At 39.8% G+C, this 20,881-nt stretch overlaps 1 protein-coding gene across 4 annotated transcripts in view; it reads left to right on the forward strand.

Moving 5' to 3' along the window:
• The window catches only part of RASA3 (RAS p21 protein activator 3), a 178,440-nt gene that overhangs the window by 81,645 nt on the left and 75,914 nt on the right, over nt 1-20,881 (forward strand). For all 4 annotated transcript variants that reach the window (XM_074859184.1, XM_074859182.1, XM_074859181.1 and 1 more), the window contains 2 exons: nt 2,206-2,323; nt 13,816-13,919. In XM_074859184.1, coding sequence (XP_074715285.1) covers nt 2,247-2,323; nt 13,816-13,919 — 181 coding nt within the window. In that variant the 5' untranslated portion in view covers nt 2,206-2,246. The remainder of the gene's footprint in view (nt 1-2,205; nt 2,324-13,815; nt 13,920-20,881) is intronic.

A 20,881-nucleotide genomic window follows, 5' to 3' on the forward strand; every position in this document is an offset into this window, starting at 1 on the left:
GAAGAACCGTGAGAATAGTGTGCCAGCCCCAGAAAAAAACTTCTTATCATTCTGCTTCTGAAACTCTTCCTGTTGACACGAACACTCTCACTCTGGGGAACCTTACCCGGTCATCCAGAAAAGAGGCTGATTTCACGGGACTTTAATGTGAGAACAGATAAGAGAAATTTGGGTGCTCGGAACTTGGGGAGAGGAGACAAATGCAGAGACCTCAGTCTGTGTGAGGCTAGTATGTTTGATTTGTAACTTGTCTGAACTTGGACTAACAAGAGTAAGAGTTGATGGGTTACTATGGCAGAATAGACTTCAGTGCAGGCTGAGCAAGCCATCAGTAATCCTCAATATGTTTTTGACTAGAGCTGCTGCAGTTGAACTATTGCTAACACTTCAGCCTAGTTTAAAGCCACATTGGGCATGCCAGCAGATGTTACAGTCACACCTTCGAATTATAGCGGAGACGACCTTTTTTTTTTATATAATGTCTCACAACTCTGAGAGAAGTGGGAAGAATGCTAAGTTACATCATCTGAGCACAGAGAGCAAACTTAGTAATGCCTCACTTCAGAGTTCTTCTAAATATCTGAAACCATGTTTTCACATCCCATTTCAATGCCTCTTTATATGTTCTTACAGTTAGCTTTAGGAAATGTATGCATGTACGATCACCCATATACAGGCCGTTTGTGAGAAGTGTGGATGTGTGGCCTTTCCAAGGGCATGTCATGAGTCAGTTAGCAAAAGCGTGCGAACAACGTGCCTGAAAGAGGTCACAGGCAGGAAGACATGGAGTCCTTTGTTACTTTATGCTTTTCCTTTAAAGCTGAGGATGCAGGTTGGCTTAATCTTTCCTTGCTATAGTTCTTCAGTATTTACATGCACATGCATCAGAGTGCAGTTGAACAAATCTGCAGAAAGGAAAACGTACGTCTTTACAGAAGGTAGGGTTGAAAGAAGCAAGATGATTCTCTTAATAGTATAAAGCTGTTTGGGAGCTGGAGACTGCGAAAGCATGTGTCTAGTAAAATGCACTTAAGCTGATCTGGAGACATATGATAAAAAGTTATATTTGGTACTGTCATTTAATGAGTTCCCTTCTCTACTGGCAAACAAACCTGTGTTCACTTGGTTTGTGCATTTTTAGTTTTATTCCTTGTATTGTTATTTTTATTCTTTGTATTTTTACCAGGAGAGAAGGATCTAGTTCCCATGCTATGTAATAATCTTCAGGTACCGAAAGAGTGAAAGTACATAAGACCACATGCATTGTAGGCTTACATTTAGTAATTTTTTTGAGACTTCTAAATTCTGTCTTTAGAATTAACTCACTCATCCACATAGTGCTAAGGTGCTTTAGCAAAGCCATGAGGAGCATTACCCAGTTTCCTGTCTGAGGTTTTTGATTTTGTCAGTCTGCCAAGGAAATTTACTGCTCAGCTTTAGTTATTAATGGATATGTAGAGGGGGAAAGCTGTGGTTTTATTCTCGTTTTGTACTCTTGTGTTTTGTTGTCTCTTGGTTATCCTTAGTTCCTCAATCTGGCCTTTTTTTTGTTTATTTAATATAGGATACATACATGTATCTTGTTGCATTTTTGAAACAAATGTTTATTGTGAAGAATATTCATGACATGCACGGTACCTTTGTGCAAGGACCTTTAGGCAGCTTCACAAGTGCTAATTGCCTCAACAAAGTGCTTTGAAGTCCAACATGTGGGTAAAGTTGTTGACTGTTAAGTAAAGTGACTCTTTTCCATCTCCACATCTGTGGAGAGTGGTGGAGGATCGATCCTTATTGGCTGTGTTTTGGTAATGCCTTTAGGATAAAATCCGTGGGCTGTATTGGAACGCTTTATTACCATCTTGTATTGTGTTCCTGGTATCTTATGGGAGGACTGATCAAAACCGAAACACAAATTTGGAAGGAAGCAGTATGCACCCAAATATATGCAAATAAATCGGCCACAACAAACTGTTGAGCTGTTGCCGGCTACTGCTGAGGTCTAAACTTGGTGACTATCAGGACCTGCTACCTTGGGAACAGAATACTACTGCTAAGTTTAATAGACACTTCACATTTGGGAAGAAAAATATAACGTAATACTTCGCTTTAGCCATGTTGCTGACACTGCATTAGTTGACAGATGACTAATTTATGGATAATGTTTTAATATGTAATCCTTCTGGATTTTTTCTTTCTTGTCTTTAGGCGAAGCCAAAAATCTTCCTACGTATCCGGGGCCAAACAAGATGAGGGATTGCTACTGTACTGTAAACCTGGACCAGGAGGAGGTTTTCAGGACCAAAATAGTGGAGAAGTCATTATGGTAACAAATATATAGATACATGTTCTGTTAACTCTTCTCAGTCTCTGCTTATTATGTTTTTTTGATGTTCCAAAGATACTTTTTTGGGGGGGGTAGGGGTGAGGGTGAAGGGGTGATGTATATGATCCTTCTTCCAGTTTAAGAACACCAGTGGCAGAACTATTAATGTCATGATTTCTACCTGTATATGTGGGAAAATGTCTTCACCGAGGCAAGACATATTGACTCTTTTCCTAAGACTGTATAGCTAGTGTTCTTTTCTTTCTGCAATATTTGTTTTGAACTTCCCTAAGCTTTTTAGATCTCAACTTAGAAGGGAGCACTGAACTCCATTTCGTGTCTGTCTATACTTAGAATTTTGCATTGGTCTAGCTACCCTGATGAGTGGAGTTAGGGTGGTTTTTTTTTTTTCTCCTGTCATGAGGCTGCAACTGAAAGGAGACGTTTGAACATAAGATGCCTGTCTGATTATCTTGGGCACTTCCTGTGAGACTGTGGAAGCCAAATGCAGAACGAAACAGAACGAGGAGCATGTAGCAAAAGTTAAAACGTGTTCTCCTGGACGTTCCCAAATGTAAAAAAATAAAGGGAATAAGGCTGGGCATACATGTGTACTCTGGCAAGTGAGGCATTTTTTGGAGCGGAGGAAAAGTAGCAACAAGGAATGGTTAAGTTTATAACTTTAAAAATATAAAGTGGGAAAAGAGTGAGAGTTGAGTAATACAGTTAGGAATTTGCTATTTGTCTTGTTACAGCAAATAATTTCCTTTAGGAAATAGCTCTAGACCTCACCCCCAACCCCTCAGAAGTACCTAATGCATTTGAGGATGCAAGACTGAGTAGCTTGAACAGGGACTTATTCCCTTAAGTCACTTTAGTAGTTATCCGGCATAATTTTTTGTCATCATTTTGCCATATTCTCATATGGTATACTGGTGTCCACAATGGAGACTTTTGTTTCTTGAGGCATTTCAATTGGCTAAACATAATTAGAGTGCTTTAGAATGATGATGCTAACGGTTTCCTGTTTGTAGTGTACTGTATTTAAAAAAAGAAAAAAGCAAAGACTGATTGCGAAGACTGATCTGTATGCCTTTTTTTTTTTTTAATGATAACTGACATGCAGTGTCCCTAAACTAGTTGTCCCTGAACCAGTTGTTTCTTTAGAAGTAACTTTGTAACTTATTTAAATAAATTCTTGGGTCAACCAACTGTAGCCCTCCTGCTTACAACTAGAAATTGCACAGGATGATCATTAGCGCATTGCAGGGAAGTGGAAGGTGGGGAGTGGGGATGTATGAGAAGATGATATAATTTCCTTGAACTAATCTGAGTATTTTTCTATTGAGAAAACAAACTCTTAGTAGTAAGATAAGCAACAAATGTAATTCCTTCAGTGGGAAAAATTTCATCTGTCTTTAGGTATCATTATAAAGCTGAAGAGGTACGCTGATGCTGTGCAGAACTGGAAGGTTTCTGGTTTTCTGTGGAGCTAAGTTGTTTTCATTGATTGAGGTGAATTCAGAGAGCAACTCAATGATCAGAGGTCTGGAGAACATAACCAATGAGGAAAGGTTAAGAGATTGGAATTGTTTAGCCTAGAGAAGAGGGATGAGAGTAGATATAACTCTATAAATATATTAAAAAACAAAACAAAAAAACTCCAAACACCCCCCACCCCACCCCACCCACCCACCCCCCCCAAAAAAAAAAAAAAAAAAAAAAATTAAGAGGGAGGGAATTTCTCTGTATGTCCGGTATGGATACTGCAAGTAATAATGAACTTAAATAGCAGTGGGGAAGGAAGTTTAGGTTAAGGTTTATTGTGAAGAAAAATCTTCCTGTTGTTAAAGATTCTGAAGCACTGGAGTAGATTGCCTTGGCTTTTCCATATTTATTGCTGAAGGCTTTTAATAGGTTCTATATTATCAGTCCTGACCAAAATAGGGGGATCTTCCACACGACCTCTCAAAATCCCTTTACATACCTATTTTCTTTGATCTGAGGGTTGACTAAAGATGATCTCTGTTGTTTCTTCTCCCACTGAATTCCTGTCTTCAATGGTAGTCTGCCTGTTCCCTCTGTAAGATTCTATTTGCAAGTACTGTTTTTGAAAAACTTCTTCACAGTCCATGAATATTCACTTACAGACATTGATATCAACTGAATTTTACATTTATCCATATAGTTGTTTCTCTCTTCTTGTTCTTCTATTGTATAAAAGAAAAGCTGACAAAAATCCCAAATACATGAATGGTAAAACTGGGATGTCTTCCCAATCTGTGAGTAGGAATTGCTCTTATTTAGTGAGGCACACTCAAACAGGTACTTAATCTTTTATGACTGTGTTTACATCTATTAAAACAAGTGCATAGACTTCCAGAGGAAGATGTTTTTCAAATGATTTCAGGTCATACTGCAGTCGCCTATTGTTTTTTGTAAGACTCTGAGATGAGCACATAGCTGAGGAGCCAGTCATGCTGTTACATTCTTTAATGCTTGTTTGTAAATTGATTCAACCCATTGAGTAACCGTGAATTACTGGGCAGGCGAGCTTTATGTGCCCTAAGGCCCGTGTAATTTGTATGCAGCAGAGAAATACCTGCTTTCATGTACAGTGTTTCTCTGACAGGTGCTTGCCGACCTACTAGTGAAGCGTGTGTTGGGTCCCTTTTTCTGGAGTATTGCTGCTGCGATATGCAATGTTAGATGGGAGCAGGGATGTGAAGCTGGGCCAGCGCATGACTAAAATAATCAAATCCTGCCTGAACGTCTGCGTGGGTGACACAGCCTTTGACTATAGTTTGAAGGGGAGAACACTGGCTCTGCTCTGTTGCTCATGCCTGTTTTCTACTTCCTATCACTTCATGGCTGACACAGGGCTGGCTTACTGTAAAGGAAGCTTTAAGAATTGCCTGTATTTTCATTCACACTGGTAACTCCCCCATCTTCCAGTAAGCTCAGAAAATGATTTTCATGTAGTCTATGAAAAATAAAATGCTTTGTGTGAATATTTGAATTGAACGGTGTTTCACATGCAGCCCTAGCACTACTGACTCTGAAACAATGTCTTCTCATCAGAGTTGTCCTGGAGAAACATATATTTTCCAACATATCTGTATTAATTGGCTTTTATCTGTATGAAAAGGCTTATAATTAAAGTCATGCTGAAACATTATCTTGTGTGCTTGGGGAATTCAAGGAGGGCTTGGTTTTTTTTTTTTTCCTTCTTTTTCTTTTCACTCAATTGAACTTCATTAAGCTTCCACTAAGCACTGCAGAAATGTGTATTTTTCTAGGCAGGGCTTCTCCTGATGTAAAGCTTAAATAGAACTGGCAAATGGAAGAAAGGAAGCAGTTATCTCTCCTTCCCAGAGGGACTTGGATGAATGTCCAATTCTGGCTTGCTTAGGATATCTGTGGCAGAGCCTTCAGACTCTGACTCATGATCTCCTGTGTTTTATACTGGGACAGTGTAAGAAGTTGCCTCCCTGAGCTCCGTCCTAATCTTCGGCAACAGATTTTTATTTTATTAGGCTGCGGTAGAGGCATGAGAAGACAGCAGAGAGCAGTAACCTCTTAAATCAACAAAGCCTGAGTCATTCAGCACATCTTGTTGCCCAGTCCAGTGCCTGTACCAGTGCTCTGAAGAGAATCTCTGTGAGTCTGATGCCCTTTATCTAAGTTTGCATCTCAAAAACTGAGAGCAGCCAGCATGGTGAACCTTAACTTCTCTGTTTAGCAGTCAGGTGGGACTCATAAATTACAATCAGGAACTTAAGTCATTCCTGCCATCCAGCCTCTATTAGTTTCTGTTAAACTGGGTGGTGGTACTGCTGCCTTGTGCTGGAAGATTTTGAGGGCTGCTGTGAGGATAACTTGGTAGCATCTGACTGAAACATGTCAAGGGTTACAACATGGGCAGGCCTTTCTATGAAACCACAGAGCAGTGTGAAAGTACTGTTTATGTGGGGCAGTTCAGAGTCTTCCAACTTCTCTGGGGATCTTTGGACAAGCACAGTGAACGCGTGGGTTGGTCAGAGCAAGCTCTCCAGGTTCCCAGGAAGAGAATCTTGAACTCTTCAAGCACCACTGTTTTCATAAACTCCTTGGCACAAGTAAATTCTAAGAAGGTCACATGCAAGTCATAAGATATGAGGGAGAGGTCAGTTAAAGCCAGGATTTAATATGCTTCTCTGTTTTGTATTTGTTGTTAAATATATATATATATATATATATATCTCCGACGTCCGCAAAGGCACTGAATAGAATTGGATCCATTCCATATAACCTAGCAGAGATGTATGTGAAGGGACTCATGTATTTTAAGTCCTGAGGAATGTGTGAAAATTCCTATTTTTTTAAATGTACAGATCTACAACTTTTCTTTAGCTCTGAGCTGCAAGTAGACAGCCTGACAAGAATTTTGCCTATTAATTTCCTTTGCTGAACCAACTACTTAGCTTCCTCCATAAGTAGCTTCAAACTTGAGGCTCCACCATCCAGGACTTGTTCCTAGCTACAGATCTTCCCCGAGGATAAACTTTCTTGGCTTGTTGGCATTAAGACTGACTTTGCCTTTGCTGTTTGCATCAAATGTTTCCATTCACTTAAAGGGCAGTGTCAGCTGCAACAGGAAATCAAGGCAGCTTCTCAAATCATAGGTGAAGAATGGAAGGAATGTGACATCTCTAAATTTGTTTCAAGGATATGAATAAAGGCAAAAACTGTCGTATGTTAAGAATCAAATGGCTGACAGCGTGTGCTTTAGAGAGACATGAGCCAAGTGTCTTGAGTCTGTGATTATTTAGTTCTCCACTATTTCACTGAGGAATTTTTCACGTGCTAAACATAGTGATCAAAGCCTGAATGAAACGGCAAATGAAGCCAGAGGCACTTTCCTCACCCCATTTTTGCTAGTCTCCAGTGAAGGTAACTGTGAGAACTCTAAGTCTACAGTATGCTTGTGAGTGTATAGTGAAATGTGCTGTGAGTTCATGGTTAAGGCTGTTCTCTTTAACAAGAGGTTGCTGTCTCTTTGTTTTAGTATTAGATCAGGTAACAAATTCAATCAGTAGCTCTCAGAACTTTAAGTAATTCTGCTGCCATATTTAATGTTGTTGTTTTTTAATTCTAGACTTGCTTAAACCCTTTATTTTCCTATGCTTGGAGTTCATGGCTGCATAGCTAAACTCTCGTGTTCCGATAACATCTTGGATGCAGGCCATTTCTCAAATTTTAAACACAAAGTTGTTTCCCTTAGTTGGAGAGTCACCAAAATTAGCTGTTGTATCTGAGTTAGTTCCATTAGCTACTTTCATATTCTTACATTGCCAGCTCACCTCCTTGAAATAACAGCTCCCCCATCCCAGAGGCCTTAAGTAAAGAGGCCTTGAGCTTGATGCTGCAGCGTGTTCTGCAGCTTCTCTCCTGCATGCTCCCAGCTCACTCCTCAGTGTGCTGTCTGCCCCAGGGACTGCCATCTTCTGCACTTGACTACATCTAACTGTGGCTTGAATTCCTAATATCAATAGACTTAAATTCTGAAACACCCCAAGCCTTTAAGGGAAGGAGGTAAGATGGGTATGGGTACAACTTGAGCTGGGTCAGGGATATTATTGAAGGCAAAGACTGTATGGTTGTGTAGGGAAGTAATACAGCTGGGAAGGGTGCCAGGAAGGGAAGCAAGACTTAATGGAAGGAGGAGAATGAAGTGAGCCTTGAGACCCAAAGCAGGGTTTATGAATGAGAGCGTTTATCCCCACAAAAGCCACCCATGTGAATAACAATTGTTGGTGTTGTAGGCTGCTTTGAGTGATTAAAAAAAAAAAAAAAAGTAAATGCAGCTGTAATGTGACTTCTGTTGTTTGTGTGTGTCGTTTTACAGAATATTTTGGGAGGTGACTAGGGGCCAAACGGCTGCTGCTTAAAGTTATCATAATCCCTGTAAGCCTCATTGAGCCAAACCAGCAACTGTCAAGCGAGGATGATAACTGTAGCTCATGTGTCTGTCTGTCTCTTCCCAGCATAGGGTTGATAAAATACACGCTGCTTTTTTTTTTCTCTGTGTGGTAGCAGTGGTTGTGGCCATAGCACAGCACTGTCCATCTGCGTGTCTCTGCACAGTGACACGACGAAAAACTTGGTTAGGCTTGGTGGATGTCTGTTATCGAGTGCAGGCTTAACAGCGGGCATAAGTGGTGTGTTTGGATTTAGATGTTGCCTTTTGTGCCATATACTTCCTGCTGCATGCTCTCTGCCAAATCTGTGCTTCAAATATAATACTAGGTATTTTTAATAAATGGTGTAAGAAAGCTACCATGACATCTGCCAACTTTGGCTCTTACAGAGCCTGTCTTACTTGCCTGTTGTCTTGTAGCTCTATGTCTAGTAGGAGACTGAAGTGTATTCAGATTTTATTTGGCTTGCTGTATCTGCTTTGAATAAACCTTCTCTTCTCTACTCTACTCCCTTTACATATGCTGCAAAGCATAGTATAAAGCGTATTAGCCAAGAAGTAGAAAAAGCTTAGTAGTAGAAACAAACAAGTGTACTCCTTTGTACAGACTGATTTTGTTTCCCACTCACATGGCAGTGTGAACTGTGGTCTTGAGTTCATAGAGCAGGATGAATCCAGTATTTCTAAACGTTTTAAAATAGAGGATGTGGAGTTGTCTGTGGCATGTTAATAGTCCTTACTTTCAATCACAAAAGCAGTTTTAAAAAAAAAGTCCATACACAAAGAATTCTGGTTTGAGGGGTTTCATTATTATTCATGATGCAACTCTTTCACTTCATCCACTGAAGTACTGGTGCCAAAACAAAAACAAAACTGCTTTAGCAAATCCGAAGTATTGAGAAACAAGCACGAGGTTTTGCAAGACAGACTGAAACTAAAGAAATGTTTCTCCGCTGAGTCTTGTTTTACGAAGCTTGTTCCTCTCTGTTGATATTATTTTGATGATTTCAGTAGGTATCTGAAGGTATGGAATTAAAGTTGCAAGAATGCTTCTGGAATTTAGTAAAACGTGTAAAAATGAACAAGTTTGTTTTCTAGGGAAAGAAGTTCCCATTCATCATGTTTGACATGAGGATTCTCTTTCTTATTTGCTTTCATTCCATTTAATCTACACAGTAATTTGTTACTCTTCTCATTCCCTGTCTCCTCCTGAAAATATCCATTGCCAAAACACATAGAAGAGATTCAGAAATTCAGATTGGAAGGGCTCTAAGCTGGATAGCTCTATGTGAGTGAAACAATACCTAGAGGGAACTTTTGGGGTTTGATTTCTTGGTATTCCTGCTCCCATGAGCATTCAGAACAAGCAAATTGTTGGTGAGGGGAGAGCATGCCTGGAGATTCAAATCCATTGCACCATTCCTATGCTTTTACTTAACCTTTTTTTTTTTTTTTTTGTGTATATGTGTGTCTCTTCTGTCAGGAGAGCTGTGGAAGCATCCTAGGGAGTGTCCTGAGGAGGGATTGATCAGTGTATGTGTCCGTGGTAGGGGCCATATAAAAGTTGTGCAGTAAGAGGCCAGTGCTTCCTGAGAAAAGGACTGCTGAGGTAGAGCTTCCCTCTGCAGAGCATAGCAAGGTGATGGGTATGTCCTGGAAAAGAGGTGCGAAAGGGCCGTGAAGTGCAAGGGTATGTGGAGTAGAAGGCTACAGAGTCAGGCCCTTGTGTGCCTGAAAGCTTGGAGCAAGGATTTAAAAATTGGTACAGGTCTTCCTTTCTTCCATCAGGAAAACAAGAGACAGAGACTTCAGAACAAGTCCCACTTCATAACTAAAGAGTAGTTGATGCCTGCAATGCTACTCTGCTCATCTCTGTGACAGCAAAACTAAACAGAAATTAGTAAAACTGTTCTAAACTTAGTAGTCTTTGTTGAAGAAGCCAGGTTTGAAAATGCTTTTATATTCAGCTTGGAAGGAACTGAACTGCATTTACAGCAGATGTCCAGTGTTTCTGTCCTTGCAAGATCCTGCTCTCAGCAGTTATATCCCATCACTTGTTTGAAGTCCAGAAGAAACTGAAATAATGACTACACTGGTCTCGTCTGTGCTCTTCCCTTGTGGCCCTATTGATGTGTAGCCTATGCTGCAAGGTTGGGGAGGGGCCCCTCATTATTTCTCCTCCTCTTTGAATGATTCAAATTTCTCCTGAGTGTAGGGTTGGTTAATCTACAAAGAAAGCTTAACTCAAAACCTGGAAGTTGAATCTGAACTCACTTGTTCTGAAAGATTCTTGAGTTTTCAGCTGGGCTAGTTCTAGTATTTGTTTTGGAGGATTTTGTCAGACTCCTGAGGGCTGTGTAGGCAGATGCTGCTGCTTTTTATCAATTGCTATGTCAAAATAAAAGTACTTGCTGAAGCCTCATCAGACTAATTCCAGCTTTTGGGAGAGAGAGGACACTGAGGGAGGGATTTAGCTGTTCGTTTGAAAAAAAAAAAAAAACCAAAACAAAAACCCCAACATTCTGGAGCCCTGAGGCTCATGCTCAAGATAAGTTAACTTGGGAAATAAATCATGGGGTTTGACTGCTGCATCCTCTTGCTCTTCAGGTCTGGATGGGAGACAAAGCAAGCACTGTTCTGAAGAGATACATGGAGGAAAAGCACACATTTAAGTAGAAGCTGGAAACATTTGTGTGGTTACTTTTGATTCCTTCAGAAAGAAGATACTGCTTCTTCAGAGCTACACAAGATGGGGGGGGGGCGGGCTATCAGATTTATCTTGATGTGTATCCATACAATTAACTTTGTTGGCTAATTCTCAGGTGTGGATTGAGTGCACTTGTGTTGGAAATCTGCTTGTTTATATTAAGGTGGCAATGCACCTCAGGGGTGTTACCTGAGTGATGAGCGGTGGTGAATCTACAAGGGGTGCAAGATCTTGGAGGGGGAAAGCCAAGAGCAGAACAAAGCTTCTCTTCTGTTGATAGTGGCTGCTAATGATGTAGCCTGGGAAGAGTACCAGCCAGCAAGCACTGCTCAGGCTAAGAAGCCTTGTGCCTAAAAGTAGTGACCAGATGCGGTCCCTGGATGGCTAAGTCAGCCTTCATAGCATTTCTTCTGTTAACCAGTCTTTGTCTGATACCATGTATTGGACTAGATGCTTCCTGTTGTTCACTCTGCTTTTCTGAATCTCGTGTTTGTTTTGCTGTGGTGTGTGGTCTTGGTTATCTTCTGCACCTGACTACCACCAGTGACAAACATTAATGGGGGACTTGCCAAAGGGTGCCAGTTGTTGGCTCTTCCCTGTTCTTTCCCCCAAAATCAGCTGAACTGAATTAAAGTATGCTCAGTGTAAGTCTCGCTTGTATTTATGTTGACTTTAGACTTCCAGTATTACTGAAGCTTCCCTTGTATCTTGGAAGAGGATTGGGTATATAATCCACAGTTCATTAAGTATCATTTCATTCTAAGGTCATTAGTGAGTAAATTCATCTGTCGTGTTCTTCCAGCAGAAAGGACAATTTTATGGCTGAACAGAGCATTAGGGCTCGGAACGATGCATGTGTTTTGCGTGTATAGTGCACTAGATATTTGGGCAATGTTTATGCATTTGTGTAGCCCCCTTGGGTTAAGCCTGTGCGTGAAAACTTGCACCAAGTGATGTACACAGAATGAGGCCCTCAGGGCTGCCAGCAGAGGCATGGCTGCTGGGACAGTCAGATAGCTCCCAGTTTGGTAGAAGCTGCTTGTACCAAAGAACTTACGTATTTTGTGCCTGAAGCAAGTGGTGGCTGATGAATTCTTGATTCCAGATAATACCTTTCAGAGCAGAATGGGTAAAGAGGACATAACCAAGAGCGCTGAATCAGAGCGGGCAGTCGGGACAAACAGTCAAATCAGCTGCCATTTCCAGCTGTTAGATTTTTCTCCCCTGCCTTCACGGTAGGGATGACTGAGTGGGGCTCATGTTAGTTGCCATAACTTACGGCTGGGTGCATTTATTCCAAGGAATGGGAAACTGTTTCAGTGGTGGAAGTTTAACCTGTGGGTATGCCTTGGGCTTTGTTGTTTATCCAATATGTGTTCTTCCACGTGGCTGGTGGAGTAGTGACTTAAATAATCTCTTACTGAATATTGAGTGATGTCTCTGGACTTCATTAAATTAATGTGGCGTACTCCCTTCAAACACTGAGTGGCTAGCTAATTTGCAGTGCCTGTGTGTTTTGAGTGAGATTTGTCAGCTAGCTCTTGAGGGAATGTGGCAGTTCTGGGGGAGTGTATTTTTACTGTAGGCAGAAATACAAGCAGAAGTGTATGGTGATGTAAAATATCCTGAAAGAAGCCAAAGGAATAACCTCACCTGACAAAATGCTGAAAAATTTAAAGTTAGTGCAAAGAACTGTTAATAATTTTTGGATATATAATTTTCTAACATAAAAAGCCTTTGATAATGGTAAAAGCTATAGCACAATTCTCTCTCCCATTTTTGTGCTTAGCCAAGACAATGAGGAGGCCTGTGTTTAAAAGGGGAAGAAAAAAACCTGCTGGCTTTCAGTCTGTTGGAATTAGATTTATTTTTAAGTCTATATCGGCAGTGCTTGGTGGATTTGTCCATATGACTCAAATTGCATCCACTCATTTAGATCTACTGAAGCATGAGTGACTTGGAATGAAAAGTCTGGATAAAATGGTAGACCTGTCAATGAATAAATAATGTTGATATATGCTTATAGTTCTTAGGAGTAAATCCTTAACCATATAATTGGATAGAGAGAATCTGGAAGGGTTTCTATTGGGTGTCTGAGATTTTTTTTTTTTTCCCCCATTTAAATTGATAGGATCCAAAGAAAGCCCCTTAAGTCTCTAAAGAGCTTTTCATGCTGACATAGTATTTTTTTTTTTTCTCCAATCTGGTCTTACTGTAAAAGAACTTATTCTATACAATTCCAGTAAGCAAAAATAGACAGAGATGCAGTGCTATCAAGTAACAAGCATCGTGCCAGCTCCAAGGCTTAGTTACCATCAGTTGACTAAATCTGACTTTTAAATAAGAAACTTTGCAGGGAAAAGAAGCAATGGTTGTAGGCAAAAAAAAAAAAAAAAGCAGCCATGAACCAGACTGTATTTTGCTCATCCTGTTCATGTGTATACTTTTGTGATCTCTATTGTCATGGTCTATTGGAAGCATAGTGTGGCAGCATTCTCTCCACCCTTCATGGCACTGTATGTTAACAAATAATATGGTCTCTGCCCACTTTGATTAGGGACATTTGTTTTCCAGATTAAAAAAAAGTATCTGTTCTTTTTTGTACATTAAGAAATCCTGTTCTGTGGGAATTTAAGATAGGTGGGAAGAGTCAAAGTTGGAACAGTGCTTGAAAGTGCACATTCATGGGTGGGAAAGACCTTCACAGTCCAGAGTGATGTTCTGGTTTTGAAGTATAAACACGCTGGCTCCTTGAGGATACCAACACTAATTTCTTTTTTTTTGTGTGTGTGTGTGTTTATGTGTATGTTGTTTTTGTTTACCCAGCCCCTTCTATGGAGAAGACTTTTACTGTGAAATTCCTCGGACCTTTCGCCATCTGTCATTTTATATTTTTGACAGAGATGTTTTTCGAAGGGATTCCATCATAGGTATGTGTTCATAAATTATTACATTCTTTACCACTTCTCTTGGATTTTAACTGTAGATCATATGTAGTCATATGTGTTGGGGTCTTGATAGGACTGGCAATGATAGTGGTAAATACTGCTCAGTATTGTCCTTTTTTGTCAAGTAACAAAAATGTCTTCAATATTACATATTATAAAAAAGGCTGGGAGATAAATGCTGTCTGTTACGATAGTAAATGCAGATTGCAGTTTAACTGAAATAGGCAATAAAGCATTGTTTAAAGGTTGGCAAAATAATTTCTTCATTTTTTCTTTCTAAATGCAAGGCCTTTAGTCTTGCAGTTTTCTAGGGCTCATTACACTTTCCTGCATGCAGTATTGTTAAACTATGACTACATTAATGACATGCAGAGTAATAGCTACTGGTCATAGGCAACCACAGTACAATCATAACAGAATTTCATAGAGAGTATCAGAGCAAGCTTTTGCCTACAGAATAACTTGGTAAGACTTCCAGTGCCTGTTTGACGTGGGCAAGATCTCTGCTTTTCCAGATGCTATTTCCTATGCATTTCACCTGCAGCAAACTGCATGACACTCCATTTATCTCTTCAGGGATACAAGTCTTGTAAAAGCCTAGTTGTTATTGAGGGGAACAGTTTCCACGTTAAGTCATTTTAACAGTTTTGACTTTTTTCAGTTTTTCATCTCTTATTTTTGAAATAAGTTGTGTATGAGTACCAGTTTTCTAATTCCAGTGTAACATGACTATAGATATCAATGAGGTATGTATGTCTTGGCAGAGCTTGTAGTGAGGAAGTTGTCTAATGTTGAGCACCAGTTTGTATAATGCTGTAAACGTTTAAGTGCATGGGGTGGTGGTGCAGACCTCTTTGTATATATCTTTACATTACACTAGTTTATCATGCAGTCACTAGCTTTTAAATTATTGTTTTACTTTTTAAATATGAGCTATGAAACTGGGTCATCATTCTCTTTATGTCCCTAACTCATGGGTGTACAGCATCTAGCATCCTGGGAAGGAGGGGGTCAGTTTCTGATTTTTTAGTGAGCCTTTTGGTCTCTCTAATCTCTAGTTTCCCCTTGTAACATGAAAGTAATACCTCCTTTCTTTCAACTGATGAGTTTTCATTGTTGAAATTGCCTCATCTGCTCTCCTGTGTGTCACCGTTTTTCTGCAGCTGCAGTGACCCATGAACAGGCCATGGACTGGGGTTTTTCTTGCTCAGGGCTTTGCTCCCTCTTTTGGAACAAGGGTCTCTGAACACTTAACACAAGCCAGACCCATGAAATTGCAGATAGAGGAGTGAAAATTGTCTCCTTTTCTCCATGTTTCCTAAGTTCCTGTTTTAATAATCAAGCTCTGACATTGTAGGGGAATTCTTCAGGAGCTGCTAGAATAATCTTGTCTTAAAGGTACTGGGAGTGAGCAGTTCATGAAAAGGACTTGCAGAAGATACAGAGACTTGTTTTGTTGCTCAAATGATTGATCAGGTTTCTATTCTTTGTTACCTCTTCCTCCTCCTGTTCCTCTCCCTCCTTATCACAGGCATATTTTGAAGAACGTTTCAAAGATGTGGAAGTGTAATAAATAGCAACGGAGAGAAGAAAGGAAATCAGAGTTACGGACACTTTGATACTAACTCTCTAAGTTCTGCTTGTAATAGGAAAATGTTCTGGAAAGAGAAACAGTGCTCTGGAGTAACTGCATGTGGTTATTTTCAGTAGTTCCTATTGAACAGGAGTCAGCAGCATCAAAGCTAAACAGTGGGGTTTTTTTTTTTTTTTGAGAAATGGAACTCTTTGGAACAAAGTCTGTAATATTTAAATGAAATAGCTGCTCTATGTGTATCTTCAGCTCAGTCTTGAGGCCTTTTCTTGAAGAGGCTTGAGTAAGGGAAGTTTGGAAGAGGTCCCTACTGAAAAAGATTGGTCAGAGTAGTGCTAGAATAAGCTCTTTTCCGCTGAACTGCCGAATTCTGCAAATAGGGGCCCATTGTTTGCATTACAGAGATTGCTTGTTATATTATGTCATCATGAGACACTTCTGCTGAAGAAAATGTGGTTACCCGTGCTCATGAACCCCAGCAATGAACTTTCTCAGAGAAGCCAGTTGGGGGTTGTGTTTTCCATCCAGGGAGACTAATTTTAAGTTCAGATGTTACTGAGCTTGTGAATTTGCCTGTGTTTCCTGTGTGATCTGGTATGTTTAAGACATCTGTTTGCATTGTTTGTTTGACTGGTTTTGAGGGGGTTTTGAGACAGAGAACAGGGTGCATGTGTGTCAAAATGGTGAGAATTTGACAAGTGGATATTTTTTGAAGATGGTTGGCTAACAGAGTTCCTTTTGAATCACTATTTAGTATTGCCAGAACTTTCTCTTGGTGTTATAGTACTTATTTCCAGGGTGACTGGAGCTCAGGGTAGGCATGCTTGTATTTATTCAAATATAAAATACAAGTTTGTGATGGTAAATTCTTTAACATCCAAAATGCAACTCAGTGGGTGACAGACGAGAACGCTGAAGCCACGAAAAGCGGAAGGAGTGGGGGCGAGAAAATGAAAAACAAGAACCCCCCGAAACCTTTGACAAAAGCTTCCGAGGAGAACCAAAACAAATTCAGAAACTGGAACACATGTGTAGCAGATACGTTTTGGAACATACTGTAGTATTTTGGCATACAGGATGAGAGGATTGTGCAGATAAAGATATCTTTGAGTGTGCATGTTTGTTTATTACATTTGCATTTTCCTAATCATAATTTGCTAAGTCATCTAGGTTTTTGTTAGCTAAACAGATACAACTCTTGAACAACTGTGTCTTGGCAGAATCTTGGATGCTAGTTGAAATGCAAATATATGAGGAAAATGAAGAGCTCAGTGGATCTGAAAGAAGATTTGTCTTTTTTAAGTAAAATGTAGCAAATATGCAGTTACTGTGGAAGTAATCTAGTCTTAAGTTGTTTAATCGATATTATGTGTCTTGACTGTTACTGGCTAGAGTTTATATACTGATTTATATAGTATGTTGAGATGCTTTGAGTAGGAAGTGTACTACTGAAAGTAATGGTAAATTCTATTTAAAATTAGATTTGTTTCCAAATGATCAAATAGGAGTAGTAGGCCAATTTGATGGAAGATGTGTCTGTATAATATATAGGATAGCTATTTCCATCTAGTTGTTACAGTGAGGAAAACATTCAGGAGATGGGGTTAACTTGAAAAGCTGTCAGTTAATACCCCTCCAGTAGTAATGGGAAAAAAGATACCTCTGGCTGAATGCAGTAGAAGGAATATTAGGATAGCAGTGCTGCTAAATAAGGCAAATGTAAATATATGTTCTTTAATGATTATGTTTTGATATTTAGTTTTCAGCTTTTTAGAAATGTTGAATGATGCAGGCTGTGTCAATACAGTGGGACAGAAGGCTTTTCTCACCCTTTAATAATTGAGCTAGATTTAGTGAAGAAATCATCTCCATGATATGCCCTGAGCTGGTTCTCCTAGGTGTGTAATGAACAGTTCAGGCCGTGACCTCAACATACAGATCAGTTAAAAAACAGGAAATGTGCCACACCAAGTCATTTAACACTTGGTTGAGAGAATAGTTAATATCATATGCCCTTCAGGTGAGAAGTACACAATTATTTATCCTCTGCTTAAATCACAAATCACCTTCGGGTTTTTTCACCCCAGCACTTCATTTGTTTTGGTGACAGATGCATGTAACTGCTTTACTAACATCTGTGTTAAGCAGGAACCTGAACAGAACAAAATGCACCCCCTGTGAAGGTCTGAGGGGGGAAAAAGTAAATTCACTGTATCCAGTCTTGGCCCCTGTACTGCACTGGGGAGTAAGAACTTTCCTCTGTAAGGTTGTGGTATTCCTGAGTGAGGGGCAGACTTGGTTGCTGTGCTGTGATGGGGATGGAATGGTTCTGAATAAAGCACAGACGTGAAATGCCCAAGCTCTTCCATGAAGGAGCAGCCAGCCAGCAGGGAGAAGACTAGCAAGTGATTCTGTTAATTACATTTGCTATAACTGATCTGCTGTAAGTCACCTTCATAGGGGTTGTTAGGTGTGTTCTACAACAAATTGAAACTCTTGTGGCCATTGTATCCTGGCAGGTTGTAACTGTCTTCCTGCTTATTAATACTAGATGAGTTGAAGTGAAGTAAGGCAATAAAACAAATTTGCCTTTGGAGGTAGTTAAACTTAGCTGCTCTGGTCTAAAGCAGATGAAATGAAATCATAGCTCATGGGCACTCTCACAGAATAAAAACACCCTGGAATTGAAAATTGTTTGAGGTGACTGTGCTTTTGTTAATGACTACTTCCAAAGCTGAGGAGGTCTGTAGAGTTCCCACACTTATTTGCAGTGTCCAAGCAAACCATCTACCGTTATTAAGTAACTGTTGTGCAATGTAGCTGAAGCATCACCTTTTGATTATTTTATTGGTTTAAAAGAAAAATGGAAAAAAAAGCACCATCCCTGCTAAACTATGCATCTTGCTAGCTAAGTGGAGGAAAGATCTTCCAATAGAGCGCAAAGCAGAGATCAAGATTTTAATAGAAAATTGTTTTCCTCTGTTTCCTCCACCCCAGCCATGGCTTAGGCAGCAGTCACAACTTGGGTTTACTGTTTCCGTGATGTACTGTTGGATGACATGGGAATAATAGCTACTCAGTATGGTATAAATATAGCTACTAATGAAATAAAGGAAACAGATGACTCTGTCCCACAATGACAAGTCTCGAGAAGCTATAAACTAGAATTATCCTGAGAAGATTCTCTACAGTTGCATAGAAAGCCTAAAATAAATACTTTCTGCACAGAATAAATTGTTAGGATGCACTCACATTATCTTTTAACATAACAGATGGTCACAAAAGCAGGAAAACAAAGTTGAGCTTTCAAAAATACATATTTTTCCTTTTCCCTCATACGAGTACACATATTATAAACAAAACTACTGAGCATAATGTGCTAGAACTTTGACTGTCTTCTTATGCAACCCTCCTCCTTACCAAATGAGTGTTAATACTATCTGTATTTGGAATATTACCATAGATCCATCCTCCCAGCTTACCCCTGACTGCTATAGTCTGAGCTGGGCTTTCTGTATTTTCTGCAGAACTTGACTTATGTCAGCACTTAACATTAAGCAGTTTCTGTCTGGTTTACGCCTCGCTTGAACTAAGCAAAGACTGTGACTGTGAAGAAGGTGCAGTAGCAGTGGCTTCTTGTGGCAGTGCTTGGAAGGGGCTGGTGATGGAGGGGGTGAAGGAGAAAGTTGTTCAGTGCAGGCAGCATGCCTAGGCCTGTTGTAAGGCAGACAACAGTGACTGCAAATCTAGATTTTAGGACTGCTCTCCCATTGCAACCAGCCACAGGCTATACCACCTTTCTCAAATGTATGGACATTTTAAGGGCCCAGAGAGCATCTGACAGATTTTTTTTTTTTTTTTTTTTTTTTTTTTAACAGGAAGGGAGGGTAGAAATTGCTGTGTAAGCCAGGTGAGATCTTTAGGATTGTGGCCAGCAAAACTACCCTGATAGCAGATAGTCTATGCAATGCTGTAGCTTGCTTCTTTTAAGGATAGAAGCTATGTCTTATTGACAGCTTACTTTTCTCTGCCTTATTATCCAAAATAAATCCTGTGAGGGGGAAAAATGGGTTTCATAAGTGATATTATATTTGGAGTAGTGATTCAAAAACCAAACAGAACTGGGGTCATGAATATAGTACACCTTAGTACTCTGTGTAGGATGCACCGCTGCTGTGCTGGAAATGTTCTGCCATTATCAGCACTAATTCTTACCCATGATAACAGATGGTCTAGTAGTGCTTGTGCTTCATGGTGCACTGCACAGAAGCCAGAAGGGAGCCATTCTGCTCCTTCAAAGGCTCTGAAGCCTTATGTTGCCCCTAATTCTCATCCTTATCTTTCTAATCCTCAAGTAGGGAGATCGCTTGTTTCAGTCTTTTTCTGTGTTATGGGAGTGAATTTGTGCTGTTCTTGAACAAGGTGGGCATCCAGCTCTTTTTATCTTGCAAAGTTTCTGTACTTTTATTTGATGACAAATAACTTTTCATATACAGATAATTATAAAATCCCAGGTAGTCTGGAATAGCAGCAGTGCTTCTTGGTTGGAGATTTCAAAGTAATTAAAGTTTCATAAGGCTTTCACAGTCTAAAAGGTTGATTAAAATCGATTCTGATTTGTCCTTAGTCTTTCCAGCTATTCAAAGTGACTCTCCTTGTGCACCTTCATATCAATTATTATAAATGAATTCACTGATACAGTATGTCTATGCACTTAATATACTAGCATGAAACAACTAATGAACAAGCTTCCAGGGCCTCTTACTGCCTAATACTGCAGCACACAGGAGGCAAAGTAGTTTCTGCTTGGAGTTGAGAGAAGACTGAATTAATTAGGCATTTGGGGCCTTTTAACATGTGACTCAGACCTAACCCTTTGCTATAAATTAACTATACTGCAGTCAGTGTTAATGGAGGCTGTTGTATTAAGAATATTACATTATATTGCTTTCAGCTCACTTGGCAGCAATATGCAAATTTCTGTGGTTTTCACTGTGCAAGTATTCCAAGATAAAGAAACCTAAAGAGAAGATAGAAGACCCCCTGAAATGTTCTGGTTTTATGGTTCTGTAAAATAACTGTTGGATCATTTTTCAGGTAGAGCCTCATGCCCTTTTAAAATAACAAACTCTTGTCCTGTTGCTTTCTTGATTTCCTTTTTGGTAAAGGAATATATCTTCTACTAATCTGGCATATGACATAAATATTCATGTATCTCAGCTGTGAGGTAAACACTGCAAACTGACAGATGGGTACTAAAAGGTGCGATGTAGTCTTCAAACTAGTGCCTAATCCTTTTGTTGCCAACAGGTAATCCAGGCAAAAGGTAGTTGTGACTGGATGGAGCATGAGC

Source organism: Strix uralensis, chromosome 2, assembly GCF_047716275.1.
Source record: "Strix uralensis isolate ZFMK-TIS-50842 chromosome 2, bStrUra1, whole genome shotgun sequence".
Lineage (NCBI taxonomy): Eukaryota > Metazoa > Chordata > Aves > Strigiformes > Strigidae > Strix > Strix uralensis.